The sequence below is a fragment of the Vombatus ursinus genome, unplaced genomic scaffold (assembly GCF_900497805.2).
Source record: "Vombatus ursinus unplaced genomic scaffold, bare-nosed wombat genome assembly UNPS02014813.1, whole genome shotgun sequence".
Classification (NCBI taxonomy): Eukaryota; Metazoa; Chordata; class Mammalia; order Diprotodontia; family Vombatidae; genus Vombatus; species Vombatus ursinus.
Window position 1 is genome coordinate 36183043 of NW_020954591.1, and position 16332 is coordinate 36199374.

Genomic DNA, 16332 nt, shown 5'->3' on the forward strand with positions numbered 1-16332 from the left:
CCCTACAAATTTATGTTAAATAAATTGCCTCAGTGTGGCAAGGCAATACTTTTATGCCTCTCTAATTGATTCACTGCAGCATCTTATTCAAACCTTTTCAACTCTTTTCATATTTCCCATGGTTCCCCTTCCCTCATTCTCTCAGGTGAGAACCTTTCCTCATATTTTGCGGGAAAAAAAAAAACCAACTGAGGTTATTTCAAGAACTCCCTCTTCTCTCTTCCTTCTCTCATATAACTTATTCTGATTCTACATTCTGCCCCCAAAGATAGGTTTTTAGAGGCAATCCATGTTACTGTAGCTTTTGCCCCAGGATAGGCAGCCACTTGACCCTGGGGCACTCTACAGTCTGTTTCAGGGCAGGAGACCAAAAGATACTACCTTTTGTCCCCCAAAGACCAGCTTCAAGAAGCAACACTGGGGAGCCTAGTGCCTTCTCTAGAGTAATAGGAAGTCATGGGACTTCAGGCAATACATGTGTCATGGAGAGGAAGGACAATTGACTCAAGGATACTCTAGTCTACTCTTTACATTTTTTTGCATGGATAAAAATAATGGGGTTGGGTAGTACAGATGGGGAACAAGGGAGAACCATTGTATGGTTCTACAATGTATGATTTTTTTTCCTACTTGAATCTACTTAGAGATTTCTCTAGGTATCCAGTTACTCCTAGGGTCAGCCAATCCTACCTGACAGTTCTGTCTTGTGAAATATAAATACTTGGATTGAACAGATTTATGAAATGATAGTAACAAATTATTGTGTAAAAGAATGCACTTCTGTCTTAGTGGAATTACCATAAACTATCAGTGGCTACTGAAAGTGTAGTTTTGAGAAGGACATCTCTATGGTCAGAAAAAATTGTTAATAGAAAATGTTTGTGAAGTTGTAACAATATTTGTGATGGCCTGGAAATAGATTTAATTTATTAACTTTTTCTTAAGGACATATCCTTTACACTGAAAAAATGAATGAATATTTTGTCATTGCTGGTCTCTGTAATGAGGCAGATGAGGGGAGCGAGGGGGTGAAGGTAGAATTAGGGAGCGGTGACATTCTGTGCTCAGCTCAATAAACAGAAATCTACCTAATCTCATTTGAAAACACTTTTGTATGTGGACTTTACTTTTATTTTCAGTAAAAGTGTATACTAGATGAAAAAATTACCAGGATATATATTTGGTTTAGGCAGTGACCATAAACTCAGCCACAAACCATGGAGCTGTGGGTAGTTCTTGTAACATAAGACCATCTCCTGAGAAGCAATGACTCTGAACAGTACACGTAGATTATTGAGACCCATCAATTAGACTGTGTTTTACAGGGAAGATGGAGAACAAGACAACCCTATTCTGAACCAGTAATAGAAATATTTGCTTTTGGATAGGGTACATGGAAATCACACAGCAGAAGAAAGAGTTGACTATGTGAAGAAATCCCATTTTATGTTGGTGTAAATTGTATGTTTTTATGGGTATTTTGAGATAGGGGGAGGGAACATATGTGTGATATAGTAAACCTTTCAGTGTTTCCTTGACAAGGGGAAATTAAGCTGAATGATTAAATCAGTCTTGGTACATCTTTACAAATGTGGCAGGATCTTGGTAGCCTTAAGTTATGATTCTATAGGCTAATGGGAGGAGCCAGAAAGACTGTCAATTTTGAAAGGGAAAAGAAGCTTGAGATTTATGTCATACACCTGGTTAATAAAAGGATGTACCAGGTTTGCTACTAAAGTAAGATGATGTGGCCTTGTCATGTACAGACCAGGTATTAGATGAGAGTATGGGGATTTTTTTGGGGAGGAGACTCTGGTCATGGCTGCGTTTGGGTACCTTAGGATAAAGTTTCTAAACTTTGTAATTAGGTAATTCTGTCTTCTTTTCAGTGTTATTTTGTCTTACTTTTCTGAAGTTCAAGCAATGATTTTTTAAAAAATCCAACTATGGTCTGGTTTCATTAGTACATAAAGGAAAAAGAAATGGGATGTCCATTCAATTTAGGTCATGCATAAGACAAGCTGGTGGTAGTGGTACAAAGATGGAGAAATGGTCCTATCCCAGTGACTTTGAGGTTCTTGCAAGTAAGGGACAAATAGAAACAGTAGAAACCTCGTAGCAATGAAGAAATGGACAGGAATTTCCCTAATTTGGTTTTGAGTCTAGTCAGTGTTCTGCAGAACCACTTGCACCAAAAACAAGTAATAGCAAGGGCTATGTCCTTTAGGTCCTGCCATTCTGCCATGTACTCACCGTGCAAGCACAGTCCATATCCATAATTGGCATACTTGATAGCCTCAGTGGAGTGGAATGACCAGATAGACTGAGCTTACAACCAGGTAGGTGGAACCCATCTGCTGGTTGTCATAGTGCTTGACCTTCAGTGAATGGACTTACACTGTTCCTCTAGCCAGTGCAGATTGGCAGAGGCACTCTTTTGGCAGCTGTGCCTGAAAGTTACTTACTACCTTCAGCTGAAGTACCTTACATGACCTTCACTGCTGTAGCAACCTGGGAGCCACCCTCATTTCACTGCAGTCTCCACAACACATGTTATCTTTCTTTGTAACTAATTTACTATAGGCATACATGGAGATACTGCAGGTTTGATTCCAGACCACAGTAACAAAGCACATATTTCAATAAAGCGAGTCATATGAATTTTTTTTGTTTCCATCCATATAAAAGTTATGTTTACACTATAATGTAGTCTATTAAGTGTGCAATAGTATCATGTCTAAAAAACAATCTATATACCTTAATTAAAAGTGCTTTATTGCTAAAAATGTTAACCATCATCTGAGCCTTCAGTGAGTCATAATCTCTTTGCTGAAGAAAAGTCTTGCCTTGATGTTGATAGCTGCTGACTGATCATCGTGGTGATTTCTGAAGGCTGGGGTGGCTGTGGCAATTTCTTGAAATAAGACAACAATGAAATTTGCCTTATTGGTTGACCTTTCCTTTCACTTGAACACTTCAAGTCATTGTAGAATTATTAATTGGCCTCATTTCAATATTATTGTGTCTCAGGGAATAGGGAGGCTTGAGGAGAGGGAAAGAGATGGGGAATGACTGGTGTAGCAGAACACATACAACATTTATCAATTAAGTTCCCCATCTTATATGGATACGGTTTGTGGCACTCCAAAACAATTACAATAGTAACATCAAAGTTCACTGGTCACAGTTCACTATAACAGGTATAATAATAATAATGAAAAAGTTTGAAATATTGTGAGAATTATCAAAATGTGACACAGAGACACAATATGAGCACTTGCTGTTGGAAAAATGGTGTCAATAGACTTGCTTAAAGCAGGATTGCCTTAAACCTTCAATATGTAAAAAATAAAATAAACCCCCCAAAAACACAATATCTGAGAAATTCAATTAAGTGAAGTGTAGTAAAATAAGGTATATTTATATTTGTTTCCTGAATGTACCATGCACTGTCTCACTTCCTTGCCCCCTTTCACTGTTCTCTGTGTCTGACTTACCATTCCTGCCTTCTCTATCCATTGAAATCCAACCCTTCCTTTAAAGTCCAACTCAAATGCTACTTCCTTTATGAAGTCTTCCCAACTGCATTTTAACAACCACCATTATAATGGGTTTATAAACTCTGAGAACTTCTGAACTATACTTGTTAGGAGTCTATTTGTGAGGCCCCTGCAGATTCTGTTTGGATAGGGTGTATTTATGCTGTGTCTAGCTGAGGAACCTGCTATGGATTTCTCTGTGTGGATTAGACTCAGCTTATGGGAGTGGGGAGAGTGTAGCAGAAGAGGCAGAGAGGGAGACAGAAAGAAAACCGTAGCAGCAGGGTCCTGAACCTTGATGATGACAGTGAGAGATACATGAGCCTATGATCAAATCTTTGGACCTGGGTTGCTTTGATTGGTCATGTCCCCTACTGAGAAACCCAGTGTAGCCAGTACTGCTGCTTTGGACACCAACCTAGCACCCTGACAGGAATGACTTGATATGTGCTGTTCCCACTGCATTGCAGAGGCAGAGTGGTTATCAGGAGCCAAGACTAGTACTCTCTGGAGGATAAATATGGGAAATATTCATTTTGGGTAATGTTTGTGAGAGTGGTAAATGATCAGTTGATGTACTTGTTATTTATCTTCTCTGTTTCAAGTCAATGTCCTTTGTTTTACTATGAGGTCACAAGTTTTATTCTGAACTCTTTGGGTACTGGAGGCTTATGAATTGTGAATTGAGATAGATGATTTTCCCTTGAATACCATGCATCTGGGAATAGCCAGTAGGGCTTCATGTTATTGGGCCCAGGGGCTACACACTTATCATGCAATATTGAGTATGATAATAATCTATATTTGTGTCTTATCCTCCCATTAAACTGTAAGATCCATGAATGCAAAGCCTATGATTTATCAAAACTTTACATAGGGTAGAGACATATTATGGCTTATCTAAAAGTTATATGTCTTTTTTTCTTTTTAGGCAATTGGGGTTAAGTGACTTGCCCAGGGTCACACAGCTAGTAAGTGTCAAGTGTTTGGCCTGAGGCTGGATTTGAACTCAGGTCGTCCTGACTTCAGGGCCGGTGCTGTATCCACTGTGCCTCCTACCTGCCCCTAAAATTTATATTTTACCAGCCTCCAACCCAATGCTTTGCATTTAGTCAGTACTTATTTTTCTTTTATGATTAAATTAACCAAAAGTGCCAAAAGTACTGAACTAAAGAAAAATGAAAGGACTTTTCATCTGCCTTAGATCAGAAATGTGGAGCGTAATTATGAATGTAACATTAAGGGAAATACTTAGGCTTGCTTCTTCAGTGACAATTTAAAAGACCTTCAAATAACTTCCTTTCTAAAGCTGCTGCTTAAAGTAGTTGTGTAACATTGTAATTGTCAGTAAAGGGCTCAGCAGGAACAATGTTGGGAGCTGTCCTCTTGTGGTGGTACTAATACTGCAGTGCTGAGCTGTTCAACTGTGGACAGACTTTGGAGCTATTGAAGGAGGCAGGAACCTTGTGGCGTAAGTTGGGGACTGAAAAACAGCTTCCAAGAACTATCATCATTTTAGTAGAGCTTGTTGCCTCGTAGCTGCTCAGGTAACAGATATGGCACGGGAAAGGAAGGATATGTTGAAGAAGAAATCTTATGATAGTCTCTAGGCAACATTTCTACAATTAACAAACACATGGTGTACAACATTTCTACAATTAACAAACACATAGTGTACACATGGTGACTGCATAAATATCTGAGCTAGAGTAGAACAATTTTGTATTTTAGTGTTAGTTATAGGCATCTCATATCTGAACAAGCTAGAAGCAAACTGGAAGGACGGTGGGGATGGTGGAGAAAGTGAGTGGAGAGTCTAGCTTAAAATGGATTCTCTAGTGGATTTTGAACCTAGGAATAGTGATATGAATAGATCTGGCAAACAGGCAGACCTTTATGACAGTTGGTAGTATAGAGTCAAGACAAAGCTTACTATAATGAAAACTACCTATGTGCCGACAAAGGTCTTTTAAAACCAGCATAGACTAGATGATCATTAATATCCCTGCCTGCTGTAAAGTTCTAGGATTCTAGAATTATTTGGGTTTCAGACAGAGCTGTAAATAGCTAGTTCTATTTGAAGTAAAGGAATTAAAGAAATGCAGAGAGCTGTACTAGAGAATTTGTACAATGTCTGTCTTCTGTTCAAAGACATTTATCAACTAGGTGTGTATTTAATTTCTGTTTGAGAAGGTGAACATTCTTGAGGAATTTTTTTTATGCTTTGGTTTATTAGATAAAACTGAATGTTCTTTGTTAGGATGCATGAAATTTAAGATGGAAAAGATTTCTGAGGAGGTAGAGAGGAAACAAAATTCCTATTGATATATTGGTGAGTAGAAGAATATAACAGAAGATAAAGGGAAAGAGAAGAAACTACCACTGGAAATATCTAAGCAAGTAAGGGCAAATTCATTACTAGCCCCCAAACAAACAAACAAACAGAAAAGATGTATAATGGTGGTCAGTGACTATCTGCTAAGGCACACTGAGGTAGCAGTGTGTAGACTTGATATGAAAAGAGGTTATTCTCTTCTTAGAGCCTGTATTGAGGAAATGACCGAGAGACTGACTAGAATCATTCAATTTACTGACTTTTGGTTCATGAGGGAAAGAATCCTAGGACCAAAAGAAATCCCTCTTATAGTGTTTAATTACATACACTTTTCCATTAATCTTATTTATATTATAATTACTTGTTTCTTACTATTCTATGTTAACAGATTATAAGATTCTGAGGGCAATAGGATTTACCTTAGGTTTCCAAAGTAAGATATTAGATCAGGTACAGGAGTGACAGTAAGTTCCAAATGTCCCAAAGGTCTTTTATGGTTTTACCAAATGTATACATTTAAAATTTGGCTGAACTTTTAATTCTTAGTGATTGGTTTGTGATTAAGGAGGAACTTGGAATGACAGAGTCGCAAGTTCTGCATAATGTTGAATGGGTTCCAGCGACCTAAATATTGGTTGGTCTGAGGGTGTAGCTTTGTCTTTTTTGTTTGTTTGTTTTGGTGTCTAAGCTTTCTCCCTCTTACGCATTCTCACTTCTACTATCATCTCCATGTAAATTTCTCCAACACTTAGAGCTCCTATGATGATCTGTTTTTTCAGACTTATACTTCCTTCATTATTTCATGATGTATTTTCTTTAAAATTTCAGTTAAAAATAATTTTCTCTTCTTCCCACTTCCTCCCTCAACTGAAAAATGTTGTCCATGTTGTCCATGTAAAAAGGCATCTCTCCTTTTGTACCTTAGGTCCATCTTTTCTATCAGGTGAGTAGCACACTTCATCATTATTCCTTTGAATTGGTGGTTGGTCATCATATTGATCAGAGTTCTTATGTCTTTCAAGGCTGTTTGTCTTTACAATGTTGTTGTCATTGCATTATTTGTCCTCCTGGTTCTGCTTACTTCCCTGTTCATACAAGTTTTCCAAGTTTCTCTAAGACCATTTGTTTCTTCTTTCAACACAGTTGTATTTAATTACATTCATATACCACAAATTATTCAGTTGTTCCTCTATTACTACCCTGCCCTTCTTTCTCTTCCTGGTTTCTAATTATTTTTCACTACAAAAAGAGCTACTATAAATATTTTTGGACTTATGAGTCCTTTCCTCTTTTCTTTGAACACTTTTGGAGAGTAAGCCTAATAATGGCATAACTGGGTCTAAATCACAGTTTAATGATTTTGGGGCATAGTTCCAAATTGTTTTTCATAATGTTTGTACCAGTTCATCGCTGCACCAACAGTGCATTAATGCACCATTTTTTCCCCCTTTCTCAGTACCCTGTTAAAATTTGTCATTTCCCTTTCTTTCATCTTTGAAAATTTGATGGCTATGAGATAAAACCTCAGAGTTGCTTTAGTTTGCATTTCTATAGTTGTTAGTGATTTGCAGCATTTTTCTCATTTGGTTGTGGATAAATTAGATCTCTTTCTTTGAAACCTGCCTCTTCATATCTTTTGACCATTAATAACTTGGAGAATAACTATTATTCTTATAAATTTGAAATATCTCATTTAATCCTCTCATCAACCCTGGGAAGTACATAAGATTATACCCATTTTACTGTTGAGAAGACTTATGCAGGCAGAGGTTAAGTGACTTGCCCAGGGTCACAGAGCTGGTAAGAATCTGAGGTTGTGTTTGAACCCAGGCCTTCCTGATTCTACGCCCAGTGCTCTAGTTACTGTGTGCTACCTAACAGTTCTATTAAATTACTGTTCTTCATCTCTTGACACCTCTGTTTGCTCCTCATTTTTCCCACCAATTTCCCAGTAATGAACCATGGACCCTTCCATATTAATATGATTGTACTCTGAGCCTAATAATCAGCATAGCTTCAGCCTCTTATTAAAACTGAATGAAATATCTTGCACCAATCCACCAGCTTAATATTCCTCATAATGTGTATAAATAGTTAATTCAGTTTCCATAGAAATACACAAAAGAAACATCTCTTTAATTATTTTTTATGAATTTAACAACCAACAAAAAACCATTTAAATTCACAAAGAATAGCAAAAATGAGGATTGTATAAGAAACTGTGAACTTCTTTTAGATTGTTTGAAAAGAATACATATTAAATTTAACAAGGTAATAATAGAATTGTCCTGCTTGTGTCCTCTTTGGAACTCATTTGTTTTCTTCTGTGTGGTTTTATGTTTAACAATACTCTTTTCTTTCTTTTCTTTATTTTTTCGCACCACTATCACTATTCTACCTCTTCCCATCTCCGTTCTCCCCCTTCCTCCAAAATCTCTCTCCTTTGTGGCAAGTAAGCACAGTCAAGAAAAACAAATTCATGCAGTGGTCATGTCCAAAACTATGTCTTATTCTGCATCTCTAGTCCATCACTTCTCTGTCAAAAGGTAGGGAGCATGCTTCATTGTTGATTTTCTGGAGTTGTGGTTAGTCATTACATTGACCTGAGTTTTAAGTTTTTTGAAGTTGTTTTCCTTTTAGTGTTGTAGTCAACAAGCATTTATTAAGTGCCTGTTATGTTCCATATAGTGTGATAAGCACCAGATGTGCTAAGTGTTGTGGTTATTGTATCAATTATCTTCCTGGTTCTGTTCGTTTTACTCTGTATCAGTTCATACAGGTCTTCACAAGTTTCTCCAAATTTGTCTATGTGTTTTTTCTTATGGTACAATAATATTCTATTGCATTCAACCACAATTTGTTTAGCTATTCCCCAACTGATGGACACCTCCCCCCTTAGTTTTCAGATTTTTGCTACAACAAAAAGTGTTACTAAAATATTTTTGTACATGTAAGTGATTACCCTCTGTCTTTTATCTCTTTGGGTATGTATGTCTAGTAATATTATTGCTGGATGAAAGGATATATACAATTTAGTGACAGTTGAGGATATAGTTCCAGTTTATTTTTGATAATTATTGGACCAATCCACAGCTCCACCAACAATGAATTAATGTGCCTGTCCTCCCACAACCCTTCAAATGATGTCCATTTTCCTCTTTTGCAATTTTTTGTAATCTGTTTGGTAGGATGTAGAACCTCAGTGTTGTTTTAATTTTTCATTACTTTTATTAGTGATTTGGAGCTCTTTTTCTCTCCAAATATATTCTTGGAGCAACAACCAATGTGTGTTGTTGATAGATTGTGTTCTTCAATCAGGAACTGCCTGTTCATGTCTGTTGACCCTATCTATTAGGGAATGGCTATTGTTCTTATATATTTATATTGATTTCCTATATATCTTGGATATAATATAGAAATATCATTCTTAATTATCATGTGTACTCTTGTTTTTTTCCTTTTCTTCTTTACTGACAACTCCTTGAGAAAAGGAATTGTGTATTATTCATCTTTCTATCATCTTCATGCCTGGCATCATGCTTTGCACTTTGAAGGTATGAAATATACATTGATTGAATGAATAAATGACTAAGGCAGTCTCCATATAGGAAGGCCTCACTTCGAGCAGAGAATTACAGGCATATATAACCCTGTTTTGTCATTGAGGGGGAGGTAATACATTACAAAACAATTAATAGCTATCACCACCTTATCCTTCCCTATTATTGCCATAGGGTACCATAATGCTCACTTGGAATCATCCATTGGTGATGTTGAAGAAGTGACTCAGTCCTCTGCGTATTCTTGCTTACCAAGGCATTCTTTATTACTTGCACCTGCAAGGGAAGTGATAGACTACAAACACATTTATGTGTTATAGCCACGATCTTCCCCTAGTTAAATAATATTTGAATATTTTACCTTCTTTTGAACTGTGTTAGGGAGATAAATGAAATTAGTACCTATTTAGAGTACAAATGTGGGTAACTAGTAACATATTAACAGGATATATATTCTCAGAAATGGCCAATGTATTAATTTGTTTTTACTGGATTATACACATTTCTTAAAAAGGAGAGCTTTTACTTAGTGTTATGGTAGATTATTGCATATGGTAGATTATTGCATTGTTTTTTTTTATTCTCAGCAGAAGCAGAATAGTTTTGGGCCTGGCTTCTCTACCATATTGCCAGGAATAAATGTAGGGTATACATGCTTCTTGGTATCCTCCTGGGAGCCCAGCTAAGACAGAACCTTTATCTGTCACTTTCTATCCTCTAACAGTCACGGAGAAATTCCCTGAAAATGGAGTAAGTATAAGGAACTTCTATAGGGATTGAACTTTTTTTTGTCAGGACTTATGGAGAAAAAGGAGGAGGGGGCCAAAAGATGTTTTCATCTCTTCTTCACTAGAGGATGTGCAATCTCATCATGCAGTAAAAAGTTTGAATACAAGTTTAAACCTCAAAAGAGCTTCAACAGTCCAGAGTGTAAACACTATCAGTAATCTCTATTCCCTCTGCTTTAATGTGGATATCCTTGGGGAGTGTCTGCTAGTGCATTTTTGAGTTCTGAGATCTCTGTACTCCAATTAAATTTCTTTGCATCCTATCAGTTGTTGATTCTAGTCACACGACTGGTTTTGTTTCTTTTCCTGAAGCTGGAGAAGACCTTTTGTGCCTTTGCCTAGTCTGAAATTGTAGCTATTCTCTCAGAATTTCTCCCAGAACTGCTTGACTGAGGTCCATTGTCTAGAAACCTCAGCCAAAAACAGAGCGTAATATTCTGTCACCATCAATCTCATCAAAACCATTTCGACTCTGGGACTTTGTAAGTAAAGATTCAAAAAGGCCAATGTTGACATCTTCAGACTAGTTCCTCTACTTTCTCCTTCCAAACCCATACTGTGGGATCCCAGGGCACTAAGAAAAGCCAAGAGGAGCTGGTTAGAAGGTGTTATTTAACGAGCCATGTTAGGCCAAGCTCTAAACACTTTCTATGGAGGCGGATCCAAGTTTCCCTTTTTGACTTCCACGTAGTTTTGCTCAGTGAGCAACTCAGGCTGTTTTTTTTTCTTTCTAGAATGAGGCCATAGATTTTGGTCCCCACTCTACTAGAGTCAATACAAGAGAGTTGATAAGCTCTGGGTAGAGTCTCACCACTCAACAGGAGCTGTCCTGGAAGGGTACCATTGTCTCTTTGATTAGTGATCTTGTATCCTAAGGTTTCATTCTGGAATCAGGCTTATCTCCACCCTCCCTTTTTAAAACAATTTGTCTCAAAAAACCGTTACAGAGAACAAAGTCACTGTAATCTTGGTGGTAGCCATAGTAGACCCAATGGAGCAGGGGGTGGGTTCTGAACAGTGGTAAGCTAGTATAACAATCAGCTCTCTGAAAAAAAAGTACCCAGGATGCACTTTAATGTTTAATCTGCATTATTAGCACTTTTGCCATTATTTTCTTAAATCTAGACATTGAACAAGAGAAGGAATCAAATCTCGATTTCTAGCACTTGCCAATTTCTGGTGTGTTAATGTTCACATTGAAAATTTAACCATCAATTCTGGTGAACTGTTTCAATCTGACTCCAGTAAAACCCAGTTCCAAGATTGATTTCCCTTCTTGTCAATGGACAAGAGTGAGTGAGTGAGAACTAGACAACCCTCTAATGTGATTTTTTTTTCTCCTGTTTCCACAGATTCGTCTATGGGGAGAATGGGCACAGGAAATGACACCTCAGTGCCTGAGTTTATCCTTGTTGGTTTAACAGACCAACCAGAGCTCCAGGTCCCTCTCTTCTTCCTGTTCCTTGGGATCTATGTTGTTACTGTGGTGGGGAACCTAGGCTTGATCATTTTGATTGGTCTTAATTCTCATCTTCATACCCCCATGTACTATTTCCTCTTCAATTTGTCCTTTGTCGATCTCTGTTATTCCTCATCCATTATCCCTAAGATGCTTGTGAATTTCGTGTCAGAGAAAAATATCATCTCCTATTCAGGGTGCATAGCTCAGCTATTTTTCTTCTGTTTCTTTGTAGTTTCAGAGTCCTTCCTTCTGTCAGCCATGGCATATGATCGTTATGTTGCTATCTGTAAGCCACTGCTTTACAATATTACTATGTCCTATCAAGTCTGCTCTCTGCTAGCATTTAGTGCCTATGTGATGGGGTTTTCTGGTGCCATGCCCCACACAGGAAGCATGCTGAGACTGTCCTTTTGTAGCAATAACATCATCAATCACTATATGTGTGACATACTTCCTCTCTTGGAGCTCTCCTGCACCAGCACCTATGTCAACGAGTTGGTTGTTTTTATTGTTGTGGGCATTGACATTGGAATCCCCGCTGTCACCATCTTTATCTCTTATGCTTTAATACTTTCTAGCATCCTCCATATCAACTCCACAGAGGGCAGGTCCAAAGCTTTCAGCACCTGCAGCTCCCACATAATTGCTGTTTCTCTTTTCTTTGGGTCTGGGGCTTTCATGTACCTCAAACCTTCTTCTCTTCTCTCCATGAGCCAAGGGAAAGTGTCTTCTGTGTTCTACACCATTGTGGTGCCCATGCTGAACCCTCTGATCTACAGCCTGAGGAACAAGGATGTCAAATTGACCATGAGGAAATTCCTGAGCAGAAGAATATTCTGAACAGTACCAGGATTAGTGTCAACAAATAGACTCAAGGTTCTGCCTTCTTTACTGGAAATCCTTCATGGAGACTTCTTAACTCAAATGTTTTTTCCTTTACAGTCTCTCCTCTTAAACAGGTCTATCTCTGCCTTAGAAATTAATAATAGCAATAGCTAACATTTATATAGCATTTACTATATGCTGGAAACTGTGCTAAGATCTTTACAAATATTATCTCATTTGATCCTCACAACAGTTCTGGGAGGTAGGTGCTATTATTCTACCCATTTTACAGTTGAGAAAACTGAGGCAAAGAGAGATTTAAGCGACTTTCCTAGGGTCACACTGCTAGTGAGTGTCTGAAGCTGGATTTGAACTCAGGTTTTCCTCGCTGCAGGTCGGGCACCTAAACACTGTAGCATCTAACTGCCCAAATTAAGTTCTTATTTTATCAAAAGATTTCCTGAAAATATTCTTTTAAGTGGTGGACTTCCCTAATGGATTGAATTCTTACTCTAGCACAGAAAATGCATACAACTCTTTAGAAAGAGGCCCATGGGAGAAAAAAATCTCATACTTTTGCAAGAAGTTTTTCTTTGGATTTCTTTCTGTTTGTTGAAGACTACACTCCTTTCTGTATCTCAGGTTTGTAAGCTTGACTTTGTCCTCAACTCCTTATTATTTCTTACCCTTTATCAAGTCATTTGCCAAATCTTGTTGTTTCTTCCTCTGCAACATCTCTTGAGCTGACCATTTTTTTCCACTTATACCAGTGCTATGATAGTTCATTTGTTGTTGTTGTTGTTCATATGTTTTTCAATTGTGTCGGGCTCTTTTATCATTCCATTTGGGGTTTTCTTGGCAAAGACACTGGAGTGGTTTACCATTTCTTTCTCCAGCTTATTTTACAGCTGAGAAAACTGAGGCAAACTGGGTTAAGTGACTTTCCTAGGGTCACATAGCTAGTAAGTGACTTCCTGTCACTTCTGGGATAAAATATAAATTCCTCTGTTTAGCTTTTAAAGCCCTCAACAGACTAGTCCCAACCTATCTTTCCAGGGTCATTGGATGTTACTCCTCCTCCCGCCCCAGCTCAATTGCTGTTATTCAGTCAAACTGGCCTTCTCTCTGTTCCACACACATGCCACTCCACACATTTGCACTGGCTATACAACATCCCTAGTATGCACTCCCTCCTTACCTCTGCTTCCAAGCATCCCTCTCTTCCTTTAAAATGCAGCTCAAGCACTATCTTCTGCAAAGTCTTTTCTGATCCCCCAAAGGCTAATGCTCTTCCTCTCAAACTACTTGTATGGAAGTACTTTGTATATGCTTGCGTATATGTGAAGATTCACTTTATGTTTATGCTGTATGCGTTTATACATGTGTTTTTCTCTCCCATTAGGATGGAAGCTCCTTGTGAGTAGAGATTGTTTCATTCTTTGTGTTTATATGCCCAGCGTAAAGCACAGTACCTGATCCTTCCAACTGCTAGTGTCTCCTTCCCTTCATTTGTCTTGTATTTATTTTGTTTATACTTGTGTGTATATGCTGTCTCCATTGATAGTATGTGATCCCTTTCAGGGCAGGGACTTTTCTTTTTTTGTCTTTGTATCTTCAGCACCTAGAAGAGTGGCAGGCATGTTGTAAGTGCTCTAATAAATATTTGTTGAATGATTGATTCCAGTTCTTAAGTTGTACAAAAGATTTTCCAATTTTGATAACTCTTGGAAGAATATCTTATCTCCCTATATAGAAAACAGTAAGAAGAGGAGCAAGCCAGGAACTTGGCTGATGAAGTGGTGCAGGAAGTTGGAGGAGAAGGGGCTCAGAGGAGGTTCAGGTGGACTGTGGTAACGTAAGAGCAGGCCCTCCACAGAGTGTTGTCTTTGACCACAGTGACCACCACCTCTCCTGCTGAAATGGTGTGGTCTGGAGATAAGAACTGGTACTTGTCATATCCTTCCCCTAAACCTGTGCCTCTATTTTATATTCTCTCCTCCCTTTATATCCTTCATTTGCCCATCAGAAGATCTTGCCCCTCAAATGAAAATCAGCAGGCAGAGCTCTCAAACTGGCGATGCTCCAAGTTAGGTAATTCTATTCAGCATATGTGATTCAAGGAGGGAGTAATTAGGTCAAATTGCCAAGGGATATGGAATTAGATGTTCAAAGATTGATTAACTGTGTAAGATTTTGTGATCTAAGAAGGTTCATTAGTTCTCACATAGTACAAAATGAAACATCAGACACTCATTTACACTTTTAAGATGCTCATTCATTCTTTCATTTGTATCTTTCTAGTGGTGACTTGATATGTAGGGTGGGAATGAAGGTAAATCTTGGAGATGTCACAGAGAAATGGGGGAATTACAGAGCTTTCAATAGCATCAGAAAAGTAAGGAGAATGGGGCATTGTGGGGTACAGAGAGCAGGTGGTGTCTTGTGCTGCAGATGGGACATTCTCATGGGATGCTACTGTGACATGAGCTGCTGGAAGAAGCTGAATTGAGTGGCAGCTGATTGCCTTGGAATTTCTGTTATGGTATTTAGGGGAGTCAGATAGTAGAACTAGAGCTAGTGTAGCATCAATCAGACTAGCCTCTCTCTCCCTCTCTCTGGGAGGAGTGTATGGCAAGAGAGAGTGGTGTGAATGTAGACAGAGAGGCCAATTATGACTGGTATATGGTATGTAGCAGCTGCTCCTTATGTCTTTCCCTTATGTCTCTCATTGGCTTATCAGAATATATCACCATATTGGGTCCTGAGTCTTTTTTCCCCTATGTCTTAATTGTGGTGAAAGTGTTCACAATGAGTTATCCTTCTCTAAGGCCACACATTTCTTGCACCAGAAATGGAAGAATAAGCAAAAGCTGTCTATTTGAGGTAAACCTACTAAGCTTACTCTCTTTCATCCCTAAAAAAGAGGAATTCTGACTGTAGGCATTGGGATATAACAAAGAACTTTTGTGGTATACAGGTTGCAATTCCCCCAGAACTCCATTTCTCTGTATGTATTTTTTAGAAGTTCCCATAATGAATTGCTCAAGGGTGGTGCAATCAAAACCTTATTTGAGACTTCTCTCTCCTTCTATGGTGTGATGTAGATTCTCAGCCTGTGCATGGGATCTTCCTTTGCCATGACTTAATATTTCAGACACTATCTCAAACAGGATGTGATCTTTCATCTTTGGTCATAATGTATTATTCTAAGGCCTGGTAAGATTATGTCTTTGTCAGGAGGGTGATTTGTTTTTTCTTACTTGGTGTGGTCTTTGATCCTTTTAATTTCCTAGTATTTAATTTCCTAGCTGTATTTCACATATAGCTTTCGATGAGTTGGGCCCAGAATTGGTGCAGGAGAACAGGCTAGATTTCTATTGGAAAATCTCACAGTTCTTTTATTCACCCTAATATTCTCTCTACAATATAGGCTCTTCTTTGAACACCAATATTATTCTGGTGATACTGTATAAGTATGTCATGAAATATTCCATTCTTACAAAGAATCACCCAGAAGATAATGGAGAGTACATGGTGGCTGTGAGAAGTCTACAGGATACTACAAATAAAGCATTATTCAGAAAAAGCAAGTCACAGAAATGTATTACTGGGAAAAAAGATGGGATGGTTACATAGGGAGAGAAATGGGATAATAAATAGACAGCATGCATACTCCATTAATATCCATGTAACTTCAAGAGAATGAGAAGGCCTTCAGTATGTTGAGAATAGGTACTATAATGGTTTTTTGTCTTTTTAGCTCCAGCATTGAGCATAGTGCCTGGCAAATAACAGGTGCTTGATAAATAGTTCTTGACTGATT

The 16332-nt window shown here is 38.1% G+C and overlaps 1 protein-coding gene across 1 annotated transcript; it reads left to right on the forward strand.

Moving 5' to 3' along the window:
- Positions 1–11561: 11561 nt before the first annotated feature.
- On the forward strand, positions 11562–12524 carry LOC114022723 (olfactory receptor 145-like). The gene has a single exon (XM_027835107.1). It carries the CDS (start codon positions 11583–11585, stop codon positions 12522–12524), a length of 942 nt encoding a protein of 313 aa, XP_027690908.1. The 5' UTR covers positions 11562–11582.
- Positions 12525–16332: the final 3808 nt, after the last annotated feature.

Bases quoted from the DNA above. Each gene is read 5' to 3' on its own strand.
- LOC114022723 (XM_027835107.1), top strand. From the start codon at position 11,583: ATGGGGAGAATGGGCACAGGAAATGACACCTCAGTGCCTGAGTTTATC.